Source organism: Orycteropus afer, unplaced genomic scaffold, assembly GCF_000298275.1.
Source record: "Orycteropus afer afer isolate SDZICR_OR568_19922 unplaced genomic scaffold, OryAfe1.0 scaffold00482, whole genome shotgun sequence".
NCBI lineage: Eukaryota > Metazoa > Chordata > Mammalia > Tubulidentata > Orycteropodidae > Orycteropus > Orycteropus afer.
In genome coordinates this window covers 285,924-304,877 of record NW_006922069.1, presented here as the reverse complement: position 1 = coordinate 304,877, position 18,954 = coordinate 285,924, and the positions used below count along the sequence as shown (strand labels likewise).

Genomic DNA, 18,954 nt, shown 5'->3' with positions numbered 1-18,954 from the left:
ATATATCTTTTTCCAACCTTTGATTTTTAGTCTATTTTTGTCTTTGTCTCTAAGGTGTGTCTCTTGTAGACAGCATATTGATGGCTTTTGTTTTCTTATCCAATTTGCAACTCTCCATCTGTTGAGTAGTGCATTTAATCCATTAACATTCAGTGTAATAATTGACAAGTATGGATTGGTTGCTGTCATTTTGTTGTGTGTTTTTTCATGGTATCCCTGGTTTCTTTGTTCCATATTATTTTCTGTGCTGAGCTCATTATGTTTATGAATCGTGTTATCATTTCTTTTGTTGTTGTTGTTTTAGTATTTGCTGAATATTTGTGCTTGTCCTCTTTTTTATTGTGATGTGAAGGTTTATCATTTTTCTTTGAGGTTACCCTGTCATTTATAATTTTCTCCCTGAGATTAGAACAGTCCTTTCTATCTTGAAAGTCTCTCGACTTCCTCGGCATTTAGAAGTTCTGTAACTACACAGTATTTTCCCTCTTTTTGTTTGTAGTTGTCCTCACTTGCCAATTGATGTCTCTGGTTTCTATTTACAATTGTGTAGGTTTATTTTACTTTGGATAAGTCCATAGCTGTGGTTTCTGGGTTATGTCATCTTGTGTATTAATGGTCAGTTGTTATTTGCTATTTTTGGTTCTCTATTCAAAGGACTCCTTTTAGTATCTCTTGTAAGTTTGCTCTGGTTTTAACAAATTCCCTTAGTTTCTACTTATCTGGAAAACTCCTAATTTCACCTCATATTTGAGGGACAATTTTGTCATGTGTATAATTCTTGGTTGAAAATTTTTCTCTTTCAGGGTTTTATATATACCATCCCATTGCCTTCTCGCTTGCCTGGTTTCTGCTGAGAAATCAGAGCTTATTCTTACTGGTTGTCCTTCGTAAGTAACTTTTTTTTTTTTTTTTTCCCTGTGCTGTTTTCAGAATTCTTTCTTTGTCTTTGGTTTTGATGAGTTTGATGATGATATGTCTTGATGATTTTCTTTTGAGGTCTATCCTGTTTGTGGTTCATTGGACTTTCTCAATGGATATATTCTCATCTTTCATTATATCAGGGAAGTTCTCCTCCAAGAAATCTTGGACAATTTTCTCAGTGATTTTATTTTTCTCTTCCTGGTCTGGAATTCCAATGACACGTTGGTTATTCCTTTTGATGGTACCCCACGTGAACCTTAGACTTTCTTCATTTTGTTTTGATCTTTTTTCTGATTGATCCCTTTCCAAAGAAGTATTCAGGTGTTTGTCTTCTATCTCATTAATTCTGTCTTCCAATGAATCAATTCTACTTCTTTAGTTTTTCAATGTGTTATCTATTTCTGACAATTTAGTATTAATCTTCTGACTTTCTATCTATAGATTTAGAATCATTTCGAAGTTTTCATTTATTTTGTCATTTCATTCTTTTATTTTCTTCCAAAATTCTTCTAGGGTTTTGTCTGTGTTTTCCTTGGTTTGTGTCTCTATCCTTTAAAGATACCTAAATATAATTCTTTTGAATTTCTTATCAGAGAGTTCCAATGCTGCTTCTTTCTCAGGGATGTGTTCTAGGTCTGTATCCTGCTCTCTTGTTTCTACCACTTTATCTTGCTTCTTTGTGTGGACTGTGATGGTCTGTTGTCTCTGAGACATCATGGCATTATTGTATTTAGATCTCTGTTAACTCTTTGTGAAGAGCAGCCAAGGATGATTCAGGCTCTTCTTGTTGGTTGTTTATCATTGGCCCATGGGGGAGAAGGAAGTGGTGGCTCAGTAAGTAAAGCTGCAGGAGGTGTGGGTGTAGTTGTGTCATATGTGGACTGTTGCTGTCTTCCACTCAGTTAGACAAAAATAACAATTGAATAACCATCAAAAAAGTTAAAGAAAATGGACAAAAATACACTGTGTAATCACACAAGAACAATAATCAAAAAAAAGAAAAAAGGAAAAGAAAAAAGCCTGCAATATATGGGGAGAGGGCAATAAAAGAAAAAAAGTAGAGAAGAGAATAATGAAGAAAAAACCAGGAAAAATGTAAAAAGACAAACAAGGAACAGGGTTAACCATGAGAAAGAAAAAGAAAATTGCAACCAGAAACAGGGAAGAGAAAAAAACTGTAAAGAAGAACCTGGGAGGAGAAGAATAAAGAATAATAGTAAAACAGACAAAAGTTATAATAATAATAGTAGTTTTGAAATAGACAAAAACAAACTAAAAAACAGAAAAAAGAAAAAAAAAAAAAAAAGTCATGTTAGGGCAAGGCTGGGCACCCTGGCTCTCTCTGAGCATATGGACTGGGATGGAATTCCTGCCAACCCAGAAAGTGGGTGGGAGTGAGGGATGGCCACACCTCCATTCCCCAAGAGGGTGTGGGGTATGAGTAACAAGGGGAATGTTGCACCTTTCCAGTCATCTGGGTCCGGCATTTCCTTGGGGTTCCCAGCAAGTGGAGTCTGTTCTTAAATCCCTGGAGTCTGGAAGAATGCTGTTGCTTTAAATATCCAAAATGGTCAAGCCGCTTGTAAACATTCAAAATGGCTGTGCTTTCCAGATATACAAAAGTCCACAGCTAAGACTGCCTTCCTCTCTGCTGCTTTCTCTTTTATTCACCAGCCACCAGAGCAGTCCTCCGTGAAGTCCCTGGCTAGCAGGGCCGTTTTTTAGGTTAATTCTTAGGTCCTACCACCTCTTGACAATATCCAAGCTGTCTGTGCCATCAGGATAGCTCCCAGACCACAGCTCCATATATCTCCTTTTTTGGTGTTTTTATGCAAATTCTTCTGTTAGTTGAGTTTAGTCCACTTCTATATCGTTTCCTTCAAGGCTCAGGGCTCTAGGATTATCTTCTGTATCTGTGTCAATTGGTTCCCCTTCTCTTTGTTGAAGAGGGTCTGTGCAGTCTTTCTCCCTATTCCACCATCTTACTGGAACTCCCCATATAACTCTTATGAACAGTAACTTTTGGAAACCATTGCTGTTCTGCAATCTAATAGAACTATCTCATTCTATTTGTTTAATTTGGATTTAAAAGCTTTTTCATTTAGATATCTGTGTTTTGCATTAAAAAAACAAACAAACAAACAAAAAACCTGGTAAGCTCATCTAATACTCCCCATAAATTTTAAAATATTAAGTATAAGGAATAAACCCTATAATTCCTCCTGCTTTTAACACAACAGTATAAGTCTCATATTTTACTTGTCCAACCCTGTTCTCTGGCACCAAAGGCAAAAAGAAAAGAAATCATTTGGCAGAACTCTGTTAAGAATGAAATTGTTCATTTTTCTTGATGGAAAGGATTTAGTTACCCTAGTATTTCTTGGTAATTTGCAAATTATATAACATATTGACATTTTACTGCATTGCCTAACTTGTTCATTATATCAACAATACTTTAATCCTGGGTAATGAAAAACAATTTTTAAGCCTATATGTTATTAGCTTGTACAGCAATGAATCAAGCAGGAATTATTGTTTTCCCCATAATACTGATAAGAAAAGTGAGGATCAGAGAGCTAAGTTCATCTCTAAAGACCTCACAGGTAATAACCGTGGTAGTATTTGATCCCAGGCAGTCTGACTCCAGAATCTCTGCTCTAATCTCCCAGGACTGTTATGGGTTCCACTTACCTGACTCATTCTCCACAATGCCCTCTCTGTCAACCCTTCCCCTGGGTCCACTTGAGCCTGCCCCTCCTCCTCAGGGGGCACACTCTCCACTTGCTTGCACCTGGGAAAGAATTACCGTTGTTTCTTTCCATATCCAATCCTCACCTTCATAGACACTTGAACCCTATCTTCTTAGACACGTAGCATGTTTAAGCAATTCTTATATAGCATTTACTATGTACCAGGCATGATTTTAATTGCAATATAAATGGTATAATATGTTTGGAATCAACTTGATGGCAATGGGTTTACAAGAGAAGAAACCAAGACAGAAAATTGAGTATCTTTCCATGGTCACACAGCTATTAAATATAGGAACATGGGAATGCTGCTTAGCAATGGCTTAGAGTGAAGAAAGCAACGATCAAAGCTCTTTGATCTCAGTCTCTTCCTGTTAGAAACTCTCCACTAATTCTCAAACACACTGACTACTGACTTCCTGTCAGCCTATAAACAAGACTTATCATTTTCTTCCAGTGAAATAAACTAATTCCTGGGCCAATATCTTTGCACACTATAAAAAGCTTTCCTTTCCGTTTTGAGAGAAAGCTATCTATATCCTTTCTTTCTCCTTCCTCCTCTCACTATCATCCCTCTATTCAATCTGCCTGCTAACCAGAAGGCTGGTGGTTCAAACCCACCAGCCACTCCATGGAAGGAAGGTTGGGCAATCTACTTCCATAGTGATACCACCTCGGAAACCCAAGGAGGGATTGCTATGAGTTGGATCTGACTCCACAGCAATGGTTGTTTTTGTGTTTGTATCCTCACCAACTTCATCATCTCCATTTGTGTCTTTCTCAGAAAGCCCTTCTCTGATTATCCCAAATATAATCCCAACAATTTCTATCTCTATTCCTTGCTTATTTTTCTCCAGAACCATACATACATATATAATTTTTGCTCATGAGTTTTTTATTTGTCTCCTCCACTATAAAAGAGCTCACACAAGGCAGGAATTTGTATTCATTTTGTTCACGGCTGGATACTGAGCACCTGGGACAGTGTCCAGCACATGGTAGGTACTCACTATGTACTTGAATTAATGAGAGACCAAGTTTCCTGGGAACTCTCAGAACCTTTATTGACCACTCCTCCTCTCCCACCTTCCCTCTACTTACCCACCAATTGTTAATGTTCTCAAGGACTCATTATCCATCCTTTGCTTTTCTTGATCTATACATTTTATGCATCATCACCTGGGCAAGGTTCTTTGAGAGTTCTTTTAGGGATTCATAAGGTACTATATATAAAGCATCTGTACCAGGCCTTGAAATGGAAGGCTACATACTTTCATTATAAAACACAGGAAGTTGATAGATACATTCTACAAGCAGAAAGCTGACATGCATGTACCTTGAATAACCATTAGATATGAAATTAGGTCTTGCATTCTACTGAGTGTCTCTTTTGGGTTGCAGGTCACCATGGCTTCCAGCCCCATGATGATAGCCCCCATATGTTTGGTGGAAAATGAGAAAGAGCAGCTGATGGTGAATCCAAAAGCGTTAAAGATTCTTAAAGAGATTTCTCAGCCCATAGTGGTGGTGGCCATTGTAGGGTTGTATCGTACAGGAAAATCTTACCTGATGAACCGCCTGGCAGGACAGAACAATGGTGAGTGTTGTCTTGGGGCAAGGACGATTAATTTGGAACCAGTGGTAATGCAGACTGATCATGCCTCAACCTATCTGTCTGTCCACAAAATCTGCAATAAAGACCTCTTTTCTCCTGGAATAAAGAAGAATTCTCTCAAGCCTATCCAAAGATCTACCCATCAGTCCTCTGGAACTCTCCATTCTCACCTGCTGAGGAGCTCAGCAGCAATGATTCTCTTTCTTTCTCCTACGTCACTTGTGCCCAGACAGGAGCTAATATCTGATTTTTTCCCTCCGTTTCGTAGCAATTTTGATAAATTATACCCTCTCCACTTTCACTATTTAGTCTTTTCTAATGGCATAGGGACTAAGGCATTTGACCGCTAACCAGAAGGTTGACAGTTCAAACCCACCAGCCACTCCTCAGAAGGAAGGTTGGGCAACCTACTTCCATGGTGGTACTGCCTTGGAATCCCAAGGAGGGGTCACTATGTGTTGGATCTGACTCAAAGGCAGTGAATTTGTTTCTTTGGTTTGGAATATGTAAAATATAACACATATATAAAGTGCATAACAAGAAGTACACAGTAAAATTAATAAATATAAATGAACATCTATATAATCAATGTTCAAGTCAAAAAATAAAATATTCCTAATATCCAAAAGCCCACATCTTATACTCTCTCACACCCTCACTAGTAATCACCAATATTTTAGTTTTCATAGAACTTCTCCCCTTTTAATTTTTTTAAAAAATGGTTCTACAATCTATCCAGACATTTCCAAAAGAACAGTCTAGTTTGACTGGCTTATAAACTGTATTTAAATAGAATTATAAATTATATTGTATTCATTCTTCTGCATCTTTTTTGTTCATCAAGAAGTTTATAAGACTTATTTAGTTTATTGTAATTCATTTATATTAAATTATAATATTCCATTATATGAAGATAACACATTTTATTTATCCATTTACTGCAGATAAACATTTGTATCTTATTTTATTTTTATCTTCTGTGAACAAAGTTGTCATGAATTTTCTTGTACTTATAACCTGTTGTTCGTGTACACAAACCACCTGTGTATAAATTTCCAGGAGTGGAATTGTTGGATCACAGGGTTTGTGTGTCTTCAGCCCTCATAGATAATATCAAACACATTTTCAAACTTTATATGCTATTTACATGCTTATTATTAGTAATTGAGAATTTTCCACATCCTTACAAAAATTCACTATTTAGTCTTACAACTTAGTGCCTAAAGCATTTGACTGCTAACCAGAAGGCTGATGGTTCAAACCCACCAGTCACTCCTTGGAAGAAAGATTGGACACTCTACTTCCACAGAGACACTGCCTCGGAAACCCAAGAAGGGGTCGCTATGAGTTGAATCTGACCCAACAGCAGTGAGTTTGGTTTTGGATTTAGCTATTGTATAAAACCAATAACTAAACCCATTTCTGTTGAGTCAGTTCCAACTCTTAGCAATCCCATGTGTGCTAGAGTAGAATTGTACTCATAGAGTTTTCCAGGGCTGATCTTTTGGAAGTAGATAGCCAGGTCTTTCTTTCAAGTCACCTCTGGGTGGATTCAAACCACCAACCTTTCCGTTAGCAGCCCAGCACTCAATTGTGCCAATTTGCCTCAGTGTAAGAGAGGCTGAGCATCCTTTCACATATGTCTTTGCCATTTATGTTTCCTATTTTGTACAGTCTTTTTTCTGTTGGATTATCTCCTTTGGTTCTTACTGATTTTCAGAGAATTGCCCATAGTCTGTTCATGAAGACGTTGCAGCCATTTTTTCCTAATATCTCGCTTCCTCTTAGCACCACTAGGGATTGAAACTCAGTGCACCACTAAACTCTCCAGACCACCATGCTTATCTCTCTGTGTCTCTTTGTCTGTTTCTCTCTTCCTCCCCCTCTCCCTCCCTTTGTCCCTTTCACCTTACCTCTCCTTGTCCCTCCCGTTTTACCTCTCATCTTGTCCCTTTTTGTTTACCAATCTCCCCCTTGGCTTCTAAGCACACAAAAAGTATCTGAATTGTGACTCTACCACTTATCCTAGATATGTCCATGAGCAAGACCAGATCACTACTTCTGTTTTCTTGGCAGTTACTTGCTTTGGTTTTTTACACCTTTGATGACTAAGAGTGATGACCTTCAATTACTCCTTGTCCTTTCTCATTGGGGGCACTAGAGTTGGGTCTTGTTGTTGTTGTTGTTGTTGTTATGTGCCATCGAGTCAAACCCGACTCATAGTGAACCCTCCTTGGGTTTCCAAGGCAGTATCACTACGGAAGTAGGATTGCCCAGGGCCTACTTCATATTAATTAGCAAACATAAAAATTTATCATAATGTAGAAGAGTACAACGGAGTCATGGTGGCACAGAGGTTAAGCACCCAGCTGCAAACCATCTGTGATTTAAACCCACCAGCTGCTCCATGGGAGAAAGATGTCACAGTCTGTGTAGCAGTTAAGTTATGTTAATTTAGATAATTTGGCTGGGCCTGCTTTTGAGTGGCTAGGCAGCTGGATATAGTTATTCTCCATGATGAGACTGGTAGTCACCTCTATGGTGGAATCCACTGGAGCAGCTGAGTAGCTGCCTTAGGGATGTGGTCTGCTTCCAGTATATAAGCAGAAACTTTGAGAAGGGTCTCTGCAGCTTTTTGGCATGCTTGGACCCTGCTTGTAGCTGAGTTTTCATTCAGCAGCCTGCCATGTTTCCTGCCAATCTTAGGACTGTCTCTGGACTTGAACTAGTGGCCTGCTGTGTTGTTTGGTAATCTTGGGAGTGTCCCATTTTTCTGTTGACCGTGGGTTTGTCAGCCTCAGCAGCCAGCAGCTGCCTGAGTTTAGAGCTCTGGCAGCATAGTGCCTAAGGCACTTGACTGCTAACCAGAAGGCTGGCGGTTCAAACCCACCATCCATTCCTCGGAAGGAAGGTTGGGCAATCCTACTTCTGTAGTGATACTGCCTTGGAAACCCAATGAGGGGTCACTATGAGTCAGGTCCGACTTGACGGCACATAATAACAACAACAACAACATACCCACTCCTTGGAGCACAACTCTGGGAATTGAATGGCTTGAGCCATGCTGAACCATGCTCCCCTAGGTATTTCACAACCATTTCTAGTCTCAGTTGAAGGAAGCACTGCATATGGCAGATGGTCAAAATCTTGGATTCTTTAACAGGATGTATCATACACAAGTTCCTGGGCATCATCCTCAAATCTTCTATCCCTGTGGGTTTAAGCCATTAGAAAGAAAATCCAGCAAGCCTCGTGGATCTTTTCTGCTTTCTGCTCTATTAACTCTGCCTCATAACGCAATGAATATAGAACTCACCATTTTCTTGAAGAGGAGAAAGAAAGGAGGAAAATGCAGGGAGAATGGAGAGGAGCAAATCCAACAAATGACTCACTCAAAGGGTAATGAAGAGCATTTAATGGAGAGACAATTTACAAAGACATAGACAGAACAATGGTAACTAATGAAGGAGAGAGAAGCATCTAGACAGTGACAACAGCAATAGCATGGTAGCCATTATCATCTCTAGGCCTAAAGAGGCAAGCAGAGAGTGGACAGCAGGATGGGGCAGAACCAGAGTCATTGGATGGGGCTGAGTGAAAGGATCCGTGACACGTGGTAGGGGAACAAATCCATGGGGACACTGTGGCTCAGTTGGGTGGGTGGTGGGGGATCACATGCCACTTTATGCTCTCCTGTGCTTTCTCCCACTGGTTGAATTCTGCCAGAAACTAGAGGCCAAGAGAGCCCTCATGACAGAAGACATAAGGGTTCATGTCGTGGTGCATAGATCAGGGTACAAACCAGAAAAGAGTTAATCTGGTAGGGGAAAAGAGTTGTGAACAAAGACAGCTAGTATGTCAAAATCTTATCTGTCATGCTGGAAATTATAATACTTTCTCATCAAGTTATGAAATCTTGGCATGCTCTGACTCCTTACTCTTCACTTCTTCTCCCATCCTCTTCATCTCCAGATTTATCAAATTCCTTTATTCATTTTTCTACTGCTTTTATCCTGGCTGCCCACCCTCTTACATTTAGACTGTTATCTGTGTACCAGATCAGTGTAGCCCCAGAGTGCAACAGGCTGGGAGTCAGGGGGCCTGTGTTAAGTTCCAACTGTATGTCTAAGTAGTTGTGTCAACCAATGACAGTTTCTGGATTTCAGTTTTGTCATCCATAAAATGAGTGATTTGGGCAAAATAGTCACTTGGCTTTTTCCCAGCTCTAAAATCTAGAACCATCCTAACTATTCCAGAATCTCAACTCCTAATCTACTTCCATAGTGATACTGCCTCAGAAAACCAAGGAGGGGACACTATGAGTTGGGTCCGACTCCAGGGCACATAACAACAACAATTACTTTTGTATTTTATTACCACATTGATTTTCCTAAAATATTCTTGATGTTGTATTATTCATTTCCAGCACTTAATTGATTTCCATTGTCTAATAAATCAGGTCTCCTTAATTATGCAAACAGGCCCTCAAATCACAAATTCCTGAATCACATTTCAGGCTCAGTTCTCACTACTCTGTACTGCAAGTCTGTTTCCACAGAACTGGACTCAGGTGTCTGCTCACTGCTCTCCCTTTCCAGGTCAGTGTCTCCTCCATTTAGGTGGTTTTCTCTTAACATGAGACCCAACTAGGGAAAAGGAGGCTCTACATGGTTATGAATCAGAAGCATAGAGCACTCCTCTCAGCCTCTAATTCCTCTAATTCTACTCATAAATTTCATGGTTTTTTTTTCTTTCTTCTTGAGTGTCAGATAAAAATGCACAGTTCAATAGAGTTCCCATTAATTCTGTAATGGGATGTATTTTAAGTTCTTAAAGAAATAAGGTGAACAGATGACACAAAGTGTTTCTTGAGAAAGAACTTAATATGTATAGCTTAGATTGGCTGTCCTTGCTGAAATGGAAGCAATTCCTCTCCCTGCTGGGAGCTCTGGTGGCATAGTGCCTAAGGCATTTGACTGCTAACCAGAAAGCTGGTGGTTTAAACCCACCAGCCACTCCTCGGAAGGAAGACCGGGCAATCTATCCCGTAGAGATACTGCCTCGGAAACACAAGGAGGGGTCCCTACGAATCAAATCCACTCGACAACAGTGAGTTTGTTTGTTTTTCCTCTCCCTGCTATCCATTTGCTGTCCTGCAAGTTTAACCATTGCAGCTCATAGGAAACCTGGACTATCTTCTGTCACTAATATTGCTTTCCCGTCTTTCCTGCAGGCTTCCGTCTGGGCTCCACAGTGAGGTCTGAAACCAAGGGCATCTGGATGTGGTGTGTACCTCACCCGTCCAAATCCAAGCATACCCTGGTCCTTCTGGACACTGAGGGCCTGGGTGATGTAGAAAAGGTAAAGTAGGGAAGGAGTCATGGAGAAATTGTCTTTGTGCTTAATGCTCTACTTACCCTTTTAATTTGCCACATTAATTCAACTTTTGTGACATATCCTTATAATACACTTATAGATATGAGGTTAAATTTTGTTTCTTTTGTAAGCTCAAATATTACTGGTATATTACATATAGATCTTTTTCTTTTGTTTAACACTGGGATGAATAAAAAATATTAATAAATACTTTCTGAGCAGCTGAATTTCAGGGCTCTACGCTAAGTGTTATAGGAGCTCTGGTAGCATAGTGGCTAAGGCATTTGACTGCTAACCAGAAGGCTGGCGGTTCAAACCCACCAGCCACTCCTCGGAAGGAAGGTTGGGCAATCCTACTTATGTAGTGATACTGCCTCGGAAACCCAAGGAGGGGTCGCTATGAGTCGGGGCCGACTCGAGAGCACATAACAACAACAACAACAACAATGCTAAGTGTTATAGGTTCAAGTGAACAAAGCAAAGGCCCAGAGCCTAGTTGGGGACTCAACAGCTACAAAGTGTGATCAGTATCAGTTGTCATGGAAGCACAGGAGTGAGTATCTAACTCAGACATATGGATTAGATGAAGCCATGACCCATTGGATCAATGGGAGCTACTGGTTAAAGAGTATGGAACTGATAGGGTTGGAGGTAGAAACCACGAACTCAGGGTTTTAGTGAAGTAATCTATTTAAACAACTTTCTGAAAAGTGTTAGCTACACTAAGAACATTCATAAAGATTTTAGTCCAAGTTGTTGGCCTTTGGAGGCTAATTCTTCACTAGCTTCTCTTTAAAACCATGGGATTGACCCACCAGAAACATTATTAATGGGATAATTTTAGGTATTTTGTCTTTATAATATTAGGTGCAGTGAATCATTTCTTCTTATTTAATTCCCTCTTTTTCTTTTCTGTAAGTCTAAATTGAAAGTTGCAGTAGATCTTTGGTTTTCATTACTGCCAAGAACAACAGCAAAAATTATGTGGAGAGTTTACCCTGGACCTCATTTCCAGCCACATTTAGTCCACTGCTGTATACTTACTCCTTGCTTCAGTCAAATGGAGTAACTCTAGAACACCTCTAAATGATCTGTACTTTCTAACATTTCTGGCTTGATTTATGTTGGTTTTGACACCTATATGATTCCTTTGTCTCTACAAATTTATATTCTATCAATTCTTAAAAGACTAGCTACTAACAACCTATGCCAGTCAAATGTAATTTCTTCTTAGCCTGAATCCACAGATTGTTGTTCTTATTTATTGGCCTCACCCCTTTTTCATTTATATTATAACTATTGGACCACTCCTGGCAGAGATTTTAGTCTTGGTTGCATTCATATGTTTGCATGTCAAACTGTCTTTCCAGAAAGTCATCTTCTTTTGGTTAGGGACAACCATATGGAATTTTTTACTTGTACAACCAAATGCATTGTCCAATATTTATGACTACTTATTTAATTTACTGGAATAGTGTTTATGTCCTGAGGATCCCTGATTGCACAGTGGTTAAAGTCCTCAGCTGCTAACCAGTAAGTTGGTGGTTCAAACCTTCCAGCTGTTCCTTAGGAAAAAGATGTGGCAGTCTGCTTCCATAAAGATTTATAGCCTTGGAAACCCTATGGGGTGGTTCGATACTGTCCTATAGGGTTGCTGTCAGTTGGAATCAACCAGCAGGCAATGAGTTTAGCTTGCTTGTGTCCTTAATATAGGCCCTGGTCTAGAAAAAAACTGCTAAAGGTATAACTTTCCACTTTTTACTGAGATGAGTATGCACCTACTATAATCTAAACTATGCGTTAAATAAGCATTTTACACACATTGATGATGTCATTCACTTAGTTTAAAAGCTAAAGAAATTAAAGCCCTGAAAGAGGTCAATGTAAATACAAAATACGAAGTTTGAATTTAGCATTGTTTTAAAAATGTATGTAATCTTTCCTATTCGGCTATAAACCAAACCAAACCAAACCCACTGCCATCAAGTCAATTCCAACTCATAGTGAACCCCATTGGGTTTCCAAGGCTGTAAGTAGATGGCCCTGTCATCCTTCCACAGAGTGGCTGGTGGGTTTGAACCACCAACTTTCTGATTAGTAGTCAAATGCTTTAGTACCACTGAAATAGTGAATGCTCAAACCAAATGAATGAAGAGTAGACTCCCAAGTTTCTTGCTCTAATGTGCTTTCTAGGGTGACCCTAAGAATGACTCATGGATCTTTGCATTGGCCATACTTCTGAGCAGCACCTTCGTCTACAACAGCATGTGTACCATCAACCATCAGGCCCTGGAGCAGCTGCAGTATCCTTCCAGGAACCCAATCATGACATTTATTGAGTTTATGAAAATAGCAACTGAGACTGTTTCCATTTTCTTGTGAATCAGTTGTCATGAGTGAGGAGAGAGCAAAATAGAATGTTTATAAAATTTCTTTCTAAATGAGATCTGAGAATTGTGGTGTAGAGTTCTTCTTCTTCCTTAGCTAAGTTCCCAGCTTTGTGACTGAATTAACAGAGCTCATCAGGACAAAATCCTCCTTTAGATCTGATGAACTAGAGGACTCCACTGAGTTTGTGAGTTTCTTTCCAGACTTTGTTTGGACTGTTCGGGATTTCAGCCTGGAGCTGAAGTTAGATGAACGCCCTATCACCGAAGACGAGTACCTAGAGAATGCCTTGAAGTTGATGACAGGTATCAAGGTGTTTTTTTCTTTTTCTGCACCAGGGTGCAAGCCCTTGGTGGTGAAACATACAGTAGGGGGTGATATCAAGTAAGCCCTCTCATTCAGCAGTTGAAGTCAACATATATTGGAGAGTGGATTGAGGCCCAGGAAGATGGTGACTGAGAGGAGGGTGTGATTTTAGTGGGTTATTTTTACCTGAAGATAACCGGTGGCTGGAGTTTAAGCTGCCTAAGGGAATTTAGGACCAATGTTGGACCAAATGCTTTCAGAGCAATTGGTACCATGAAAAAATTTTTTGCATTATACTTGTGTTCCTTCTTAAGTACTCTTCTTGTTCTGGTTTGAGAAAAACAAAGTTCGTGAAATTGGAAGCTGTTAAACACAGAATCACAATGCAATCGAATAACTTTGTTTAAAAAATATATGTCGTGTGGTATATTTTACTAAGGGAGCCCAGGCAATTCTATTGTCACATGGGATTACTATGCATCTAAATCAACTAGATGACACACAACAATAATACAATGTTTTACTAGTCTAGATAGTTGCAACAATCAGACAAAAGGAATTTATACGGGAAAACTTGTAATAGTCAGAACTCAACAGGACTGCCTTATTTTTCCAGGTCTTGCATGTTTTCTGCCTTTGACAAATTTTTTTTTCACTTCTTTTAGTGGAATATATTTGAGTTGTCCTTATCTGAAAGGTTTCCACCTTACACACGTTCTGGCTTTTGCAAGTTTTACTGTATAATAAAGGGTTCAGAAAAAGAAAAAAAAAATGAGGTATCTTTTCAAGAAGACTGTCAAATCCTTTATTTCATGTTGTTCATAACATTATATACATCCTTCTACATCCTTACATAATACGCTATCATTTTAATATTATGATTATATTATATTTAGGACAGTGGCTAACTGATAGCATTAGAAAGAATATCCATTTTCATTTACTCATTCATTTATTAATTCTTTCAACAAACACTTATTAAACAACTTATATCTACCACAGAAGCTCTTGGCAAGACACCGTCAAGTCCACTATAATGTGATGAAGAGAAGTGGTGAGGTCTTCAAATTACATTTAAGTTAACCCTACTCAGTGGAAACTTTTGCTAAAAGAATCCCTAAATGTATTTATGATGTATATATTTTGGAGCTCAGATTTTTTAATTTTTTCTTAATGACCTAAGTATCACCTCTCCTGACGATATTTTCCCAGCAACTTATCTTTATATAAAGCATTACTTTGTTTCCAAACCCACATTTTATTTCCGACATGAGGAGAGTAATGTCAGAAAAGTACTCTGACCATTTCTTTCCATGTGTCAATCACACAATAAACATGTATTAAAGACTTACTCTCCTGAATTCCATACATAAACTGAGGAAGTCAAACATAAAAATTTGTTCACTTTAGATGGATGTTCCAATTCCTCTCTAGAACTGCTTCCTTGACAATTTGTCCACAAATGGATTTTTTTTGTTTTTGTTTTTGGTAGATTGGCTCAAGGTTGATTTGCATGATTGGATAAAAGGAGATTTAAACACTGAGTGCACTGATGAAAAGGTTCCTGGAAATTAAAGTTGACAGACCTCTTTCCTGAAGGCTGCCTGTTCAGTGATGGTTTTTTTTCTAATTTGACAGGCAAGAATCCCAAAATCCAAAATTCCAACCTGCCTAGAGAGTGTATCAGACATTTCTTCCCAAAACGGAAGTGTTTTGTCTTTGACCGGCCCATAAGTGACAAAAGTCTCTTAGTCCGTATGGAAGAACTGCAAGTAGAGCAGTTGGATTGTAATTTCGAGGCGCAAGCAGAAAAATTCTGTTCCTATATCTTCACCCACGCAAGGACCAAGACCCTGAGACAGGGAATCATTGTCACTGGGAACCGTGAGTCACCTTTGCCTCCAAAGCATGTTTCTCTGTGGGTCATTCTGTGTTGTGAGGCTGTAATTGTTCTGCGGGTTTGACAGTAATTTTGTTTGCTTCTATAAGGAACTGTGGTAGCATAGTGCCTAAGGCACTTGACTGCTAACCAGAAGGCTGGTGGTTCAAGCCCACCAGCACTCCTCGAAAGGAAGGTTGGGAAATCTACTTCCAGAGCAATGAGCCTTGGAAACCCAAGGACGGGTGGCTATGAGTCGGTCCGACTCCACGGCAAAGAACAACAACATATGTAAATGTGGAGAAGGAAGTGTTCATGCTACACATAGTATTGAATGTTCTTAATTACTTTCTCTCTACATGAGGATTTATTGAGGCCAAATATATCTCAAGAAAACAGTCCAGTAATCAAATAGGCACAAACTGCTGTTAAGGAGAGAATATCTGTGTTTCATGGACAAGTCCTGTAGGGTAAGTGCTTCTCAAGGTAGAAAAGATAATTTGTAAAATTATACATGTCAGAAAATACATAGGAGGCCATAAATCCCTGCAAGTCTAAAGATTTTGAAAAAAAAATTAAATATAATATAGGTACAGGGCTGTCTCTTTGAGTGCATGACCTCTGCAGTTGTGCAGTGTCTATGCTGAGACAGATCTATACTTGGCTTAATGATCTATGTTACCATCTTGAACTTGTTTTTCATTTTTTTACAAGAAACTTGTATTTTCTTTTGGAACTGGCCCCACAAATTATATAATAATTTGGCCTATCTAATGAGTACTTTTTAAATTTTATTTAAATGTGACAATATTTTTCCAGGAAACCCTGGAAAATATACTAGTTGTGATTGGTAAGCTAATTTCCTTAATGAAAAAATGGAGAATAATAAAAGAAAGAATAAATAGGGGGAATAAAAGTGGTGTGACTCTAAGGAAATGGACTCATTGAAAAAGGAAAAGAGGAGAAGGAAAAGAAGAAAAGCACAAATTAAATTTAGAATTCTGATCACTAAAGTATTTAAAATAATAAGTGAACACTTGACATTTATCCCCAAATTTCCTGGTTCATTCAGGGCTGGGGACTCTGGTGGAGACCTACATGAATGCCATCAACAGTGGAGCAGTGCCTTGTTTGGAAAATGCGGTGACAACCCTGGCCCAGCGTGAGAACTTGGTGGCTGTGCAGAAGGCAGCTGACCATTATAGCAAGCAGATGGTCCAGTGTTTGACACTTCCCACAGACACGCTCCAGGAGCTGCTGGACATACATGCAGTCTGTGAGAAGGAAGCTATTGTAATCTTCATGGAGCACTCCTTCAAGGATGAAAATCATGAGTTCCACAAACAGCTCGTGGTACTTATCTTAGCACATATCCTTCCTGATTTCTGTCCTTCTACAATGATGAGTGTCCACCTTTTTGACCCCATGTTTCTTGTCTTTCATATAGTAAAGGAGACTGGATTGTAATGAGTGACAGCCTCTGCAGAGCTGCAGTTCATCTTGTTTCTAAAAGCTGTGCACTTTGGTTTTTATTTCTGTACAACAAATTTCTATGAACTTGGCATGCACACACTTATTAGCTCATGGTTTTCTTTTTCAGCATAGAGTATTTGGCTTCTCTGCTCAGGGTATCACAAGCTAAAAGCAAAGTGTCAATTGGCCTTAGTTCTCATCTGGAGGCTCTGAGGAACCCCACTCCACCTTCATGCCAGTAAAGATTCATCAAATCCTTCTCTTGTTTCTAATATCTCTGACTTTCTCTTCTGTCAGCAGCTGGACAAGCTCTACTTTAAAGGGCACGTGCGATTAGGTAATGCCCACTTACATATTCTCCATTTCTTAAAATCATCTTGTGCCATACTGTATAACTTAACCTTGGGAGTACAATCCATTATATTCAAAGTCCCAAAAACTACAAAAGATGTGAACAGCAGACATTCTGGGGGAAATCTTAATTCTGTTGCCAGTAGGGAGAAGAAACAACATGTTTGGTAAAGTAGAGGGTCAGTGAAAAAGAGGAAGACCTTCAATGAGATGGAGTGACACTGACCGTGAACAAGGGGCTCAAGAATGGAAATGATTGTGAAGATGGCACAGGACTGGGTAGTATTTTGTTCTGTAGCACATAGGGTCACTATGAGTTGGAATCTACTTGACAGCACCTTACAATCATACCAATATACACACTCTCACTGAAAGTTTGTCTTTCAGTCTGTCTTTGGCCTACAAGTGACAAAAAACCTCTAATTTACATAGACTAAAACCACTGGGGTTGTAATTTATAAGTGCAAGCAAAGAAATTCTGTTCCTCATCTAAAGAATTCATCCGAAGTCTGCACAGAGTACATTTAAGCCATTATTGTATGGGTTGCTTCTTCATACACAGCAACGCAGGTTCCTCTGAAAAAACTCTCCTCCCAGCTAAATTAACTTTTGTATTACTCATTGTGATTGTTGGCACTGTTAACCACACTATACAACTAAAGCAACCATAGAGCTTATGTCATCCACTCCCATCATTTTATATGTGATGAACTTGACCTGTGTGTTACCCAAGTCTCCTGACTCACTCTGAGGCTGTCAGTCTGCTTCTCCTAAGAGAACCAGAGTTGGACCAAGTGTTCTAACAACTTCTTTCTATTGTGTTTCTCTACAATTCCCTGCAGAGCACCATAGAGGAAAAAAAGGAGAACTTTTTGTTGCAGAATGAAGAAGCATCTATGAAATACTGTCAGGATGAACTTAAGCAGCTTTCAAAGTCCCTGATGGAAAGTATTTCAAGAGGAACTTTCTGTGTTCCTGGAGGACACAGTCTCTACTTAGAAGAAAAGAAAAAGTTTGAACAAGACTATATGCGTGTGCCCAGGAAAGGAGTTAAGGTGAAGAATAGGGGAGGAGGGGGGGAAGGCCAGCAGAACAGAGGCAGAGGGTCTTTATTCTTCTTAAAAATGTACGACCACAGCACCAATAGTGTGGAGAAAACATAGCATTGTGATTCCTTGACATTGTCAGTTTTTTATCTACAATTGGTTAGAAATATTTGAAGAAATCATAAATATTTATTTCCAAAAAAAGTATTTATATCTGGAATCCAAACAATATAAAACATTTATTTTTCACACAATGTGATCATTTTTCACTAAGTGTCAAAAACTAAACCAGCTGACATCAAATCAATTCTGACATATGGTGACCTCAAGTGTCCTGGAAGAGAAACACTCCATGGGAATTTCAATGGCCATGGTCTTTAGAAGTAGATCACCAGGCCTTTCTTCCAAGGCACCTCTGGGTGTATTTGCACCACCAACATTTCGGTTAGTAGTGGAACACTTAACTGTTTGTGCCACGCAGGGACTCTGTGGTAAGTACAGGGGATACAATATTAAAGAAACAACCTTTGTTCTCAAGAAGTTCATGATCATTTTGAGAGAGAGAGAAATACAGTCAATTGAATATGATATGATAAAAATCATCATAATGTTATGCACAGGTAGTAACAAGATAATGGCTAGCACATATAGAGCAGTTACTTCTTAAACTAGGTATGGTTTTATGTGCTTTTGTTGCATTATAACTTAATCTTCTGAGTAATGTTGTTGTTGTTGTTGTTAAGTGCCGTTGAGTCGTTTCCGACTCATAGCGACCCCACGCACAGCAGAACGAAACACTGCCCGATCCCACACGAGCCCCACAATCCCTGCTATACTCGAGCCCATCAT

General features: G+C 39.1%; 1 protein-coding gene across 1 annotated transcript in view; it reads left to right on the top strand.

The window, feature by feature from the left end:
• Positions 1–5,072: 5,072 nt before the first annotated feature.
• The window catches only part of LOC103209155 (guanylate-binding protein 4-like), a 28,467-nt gene continuing 14,585 nt past the window's right edge, over positions 5,073–18,954 (top strand). The window contains exons 1-7 of the mRNA XM_007954937.1: positions 5,073–5,268; positions 10,520–10,647; positions 12,856–12,965; positions 13,159–13,355; positions 14,995–15,240; positions 16,308–16,588; positions 17,902–18,114. Of these exons, the coding sequence (XP_007953128.1) occupies positions 5,079–5,268; positions 10,520–10,647; positions 12,856–12,965; positions 13,159–13,355; positions 14,995–15,240; positions 16,308–16,588; positions 17,902–18,114 (1,365 nt within the window). The 5' untranslated portion in view covers positions 5,073–5,078. The remainder of the gene's footprint in view (positions 5,269–10,519; positions 10,648–12,855; positions 12,966–13,158; positions 13,356–14,994; positions 15,241–16,307; positions 16,589–17,901; positions 18,115–18,954) is intronic.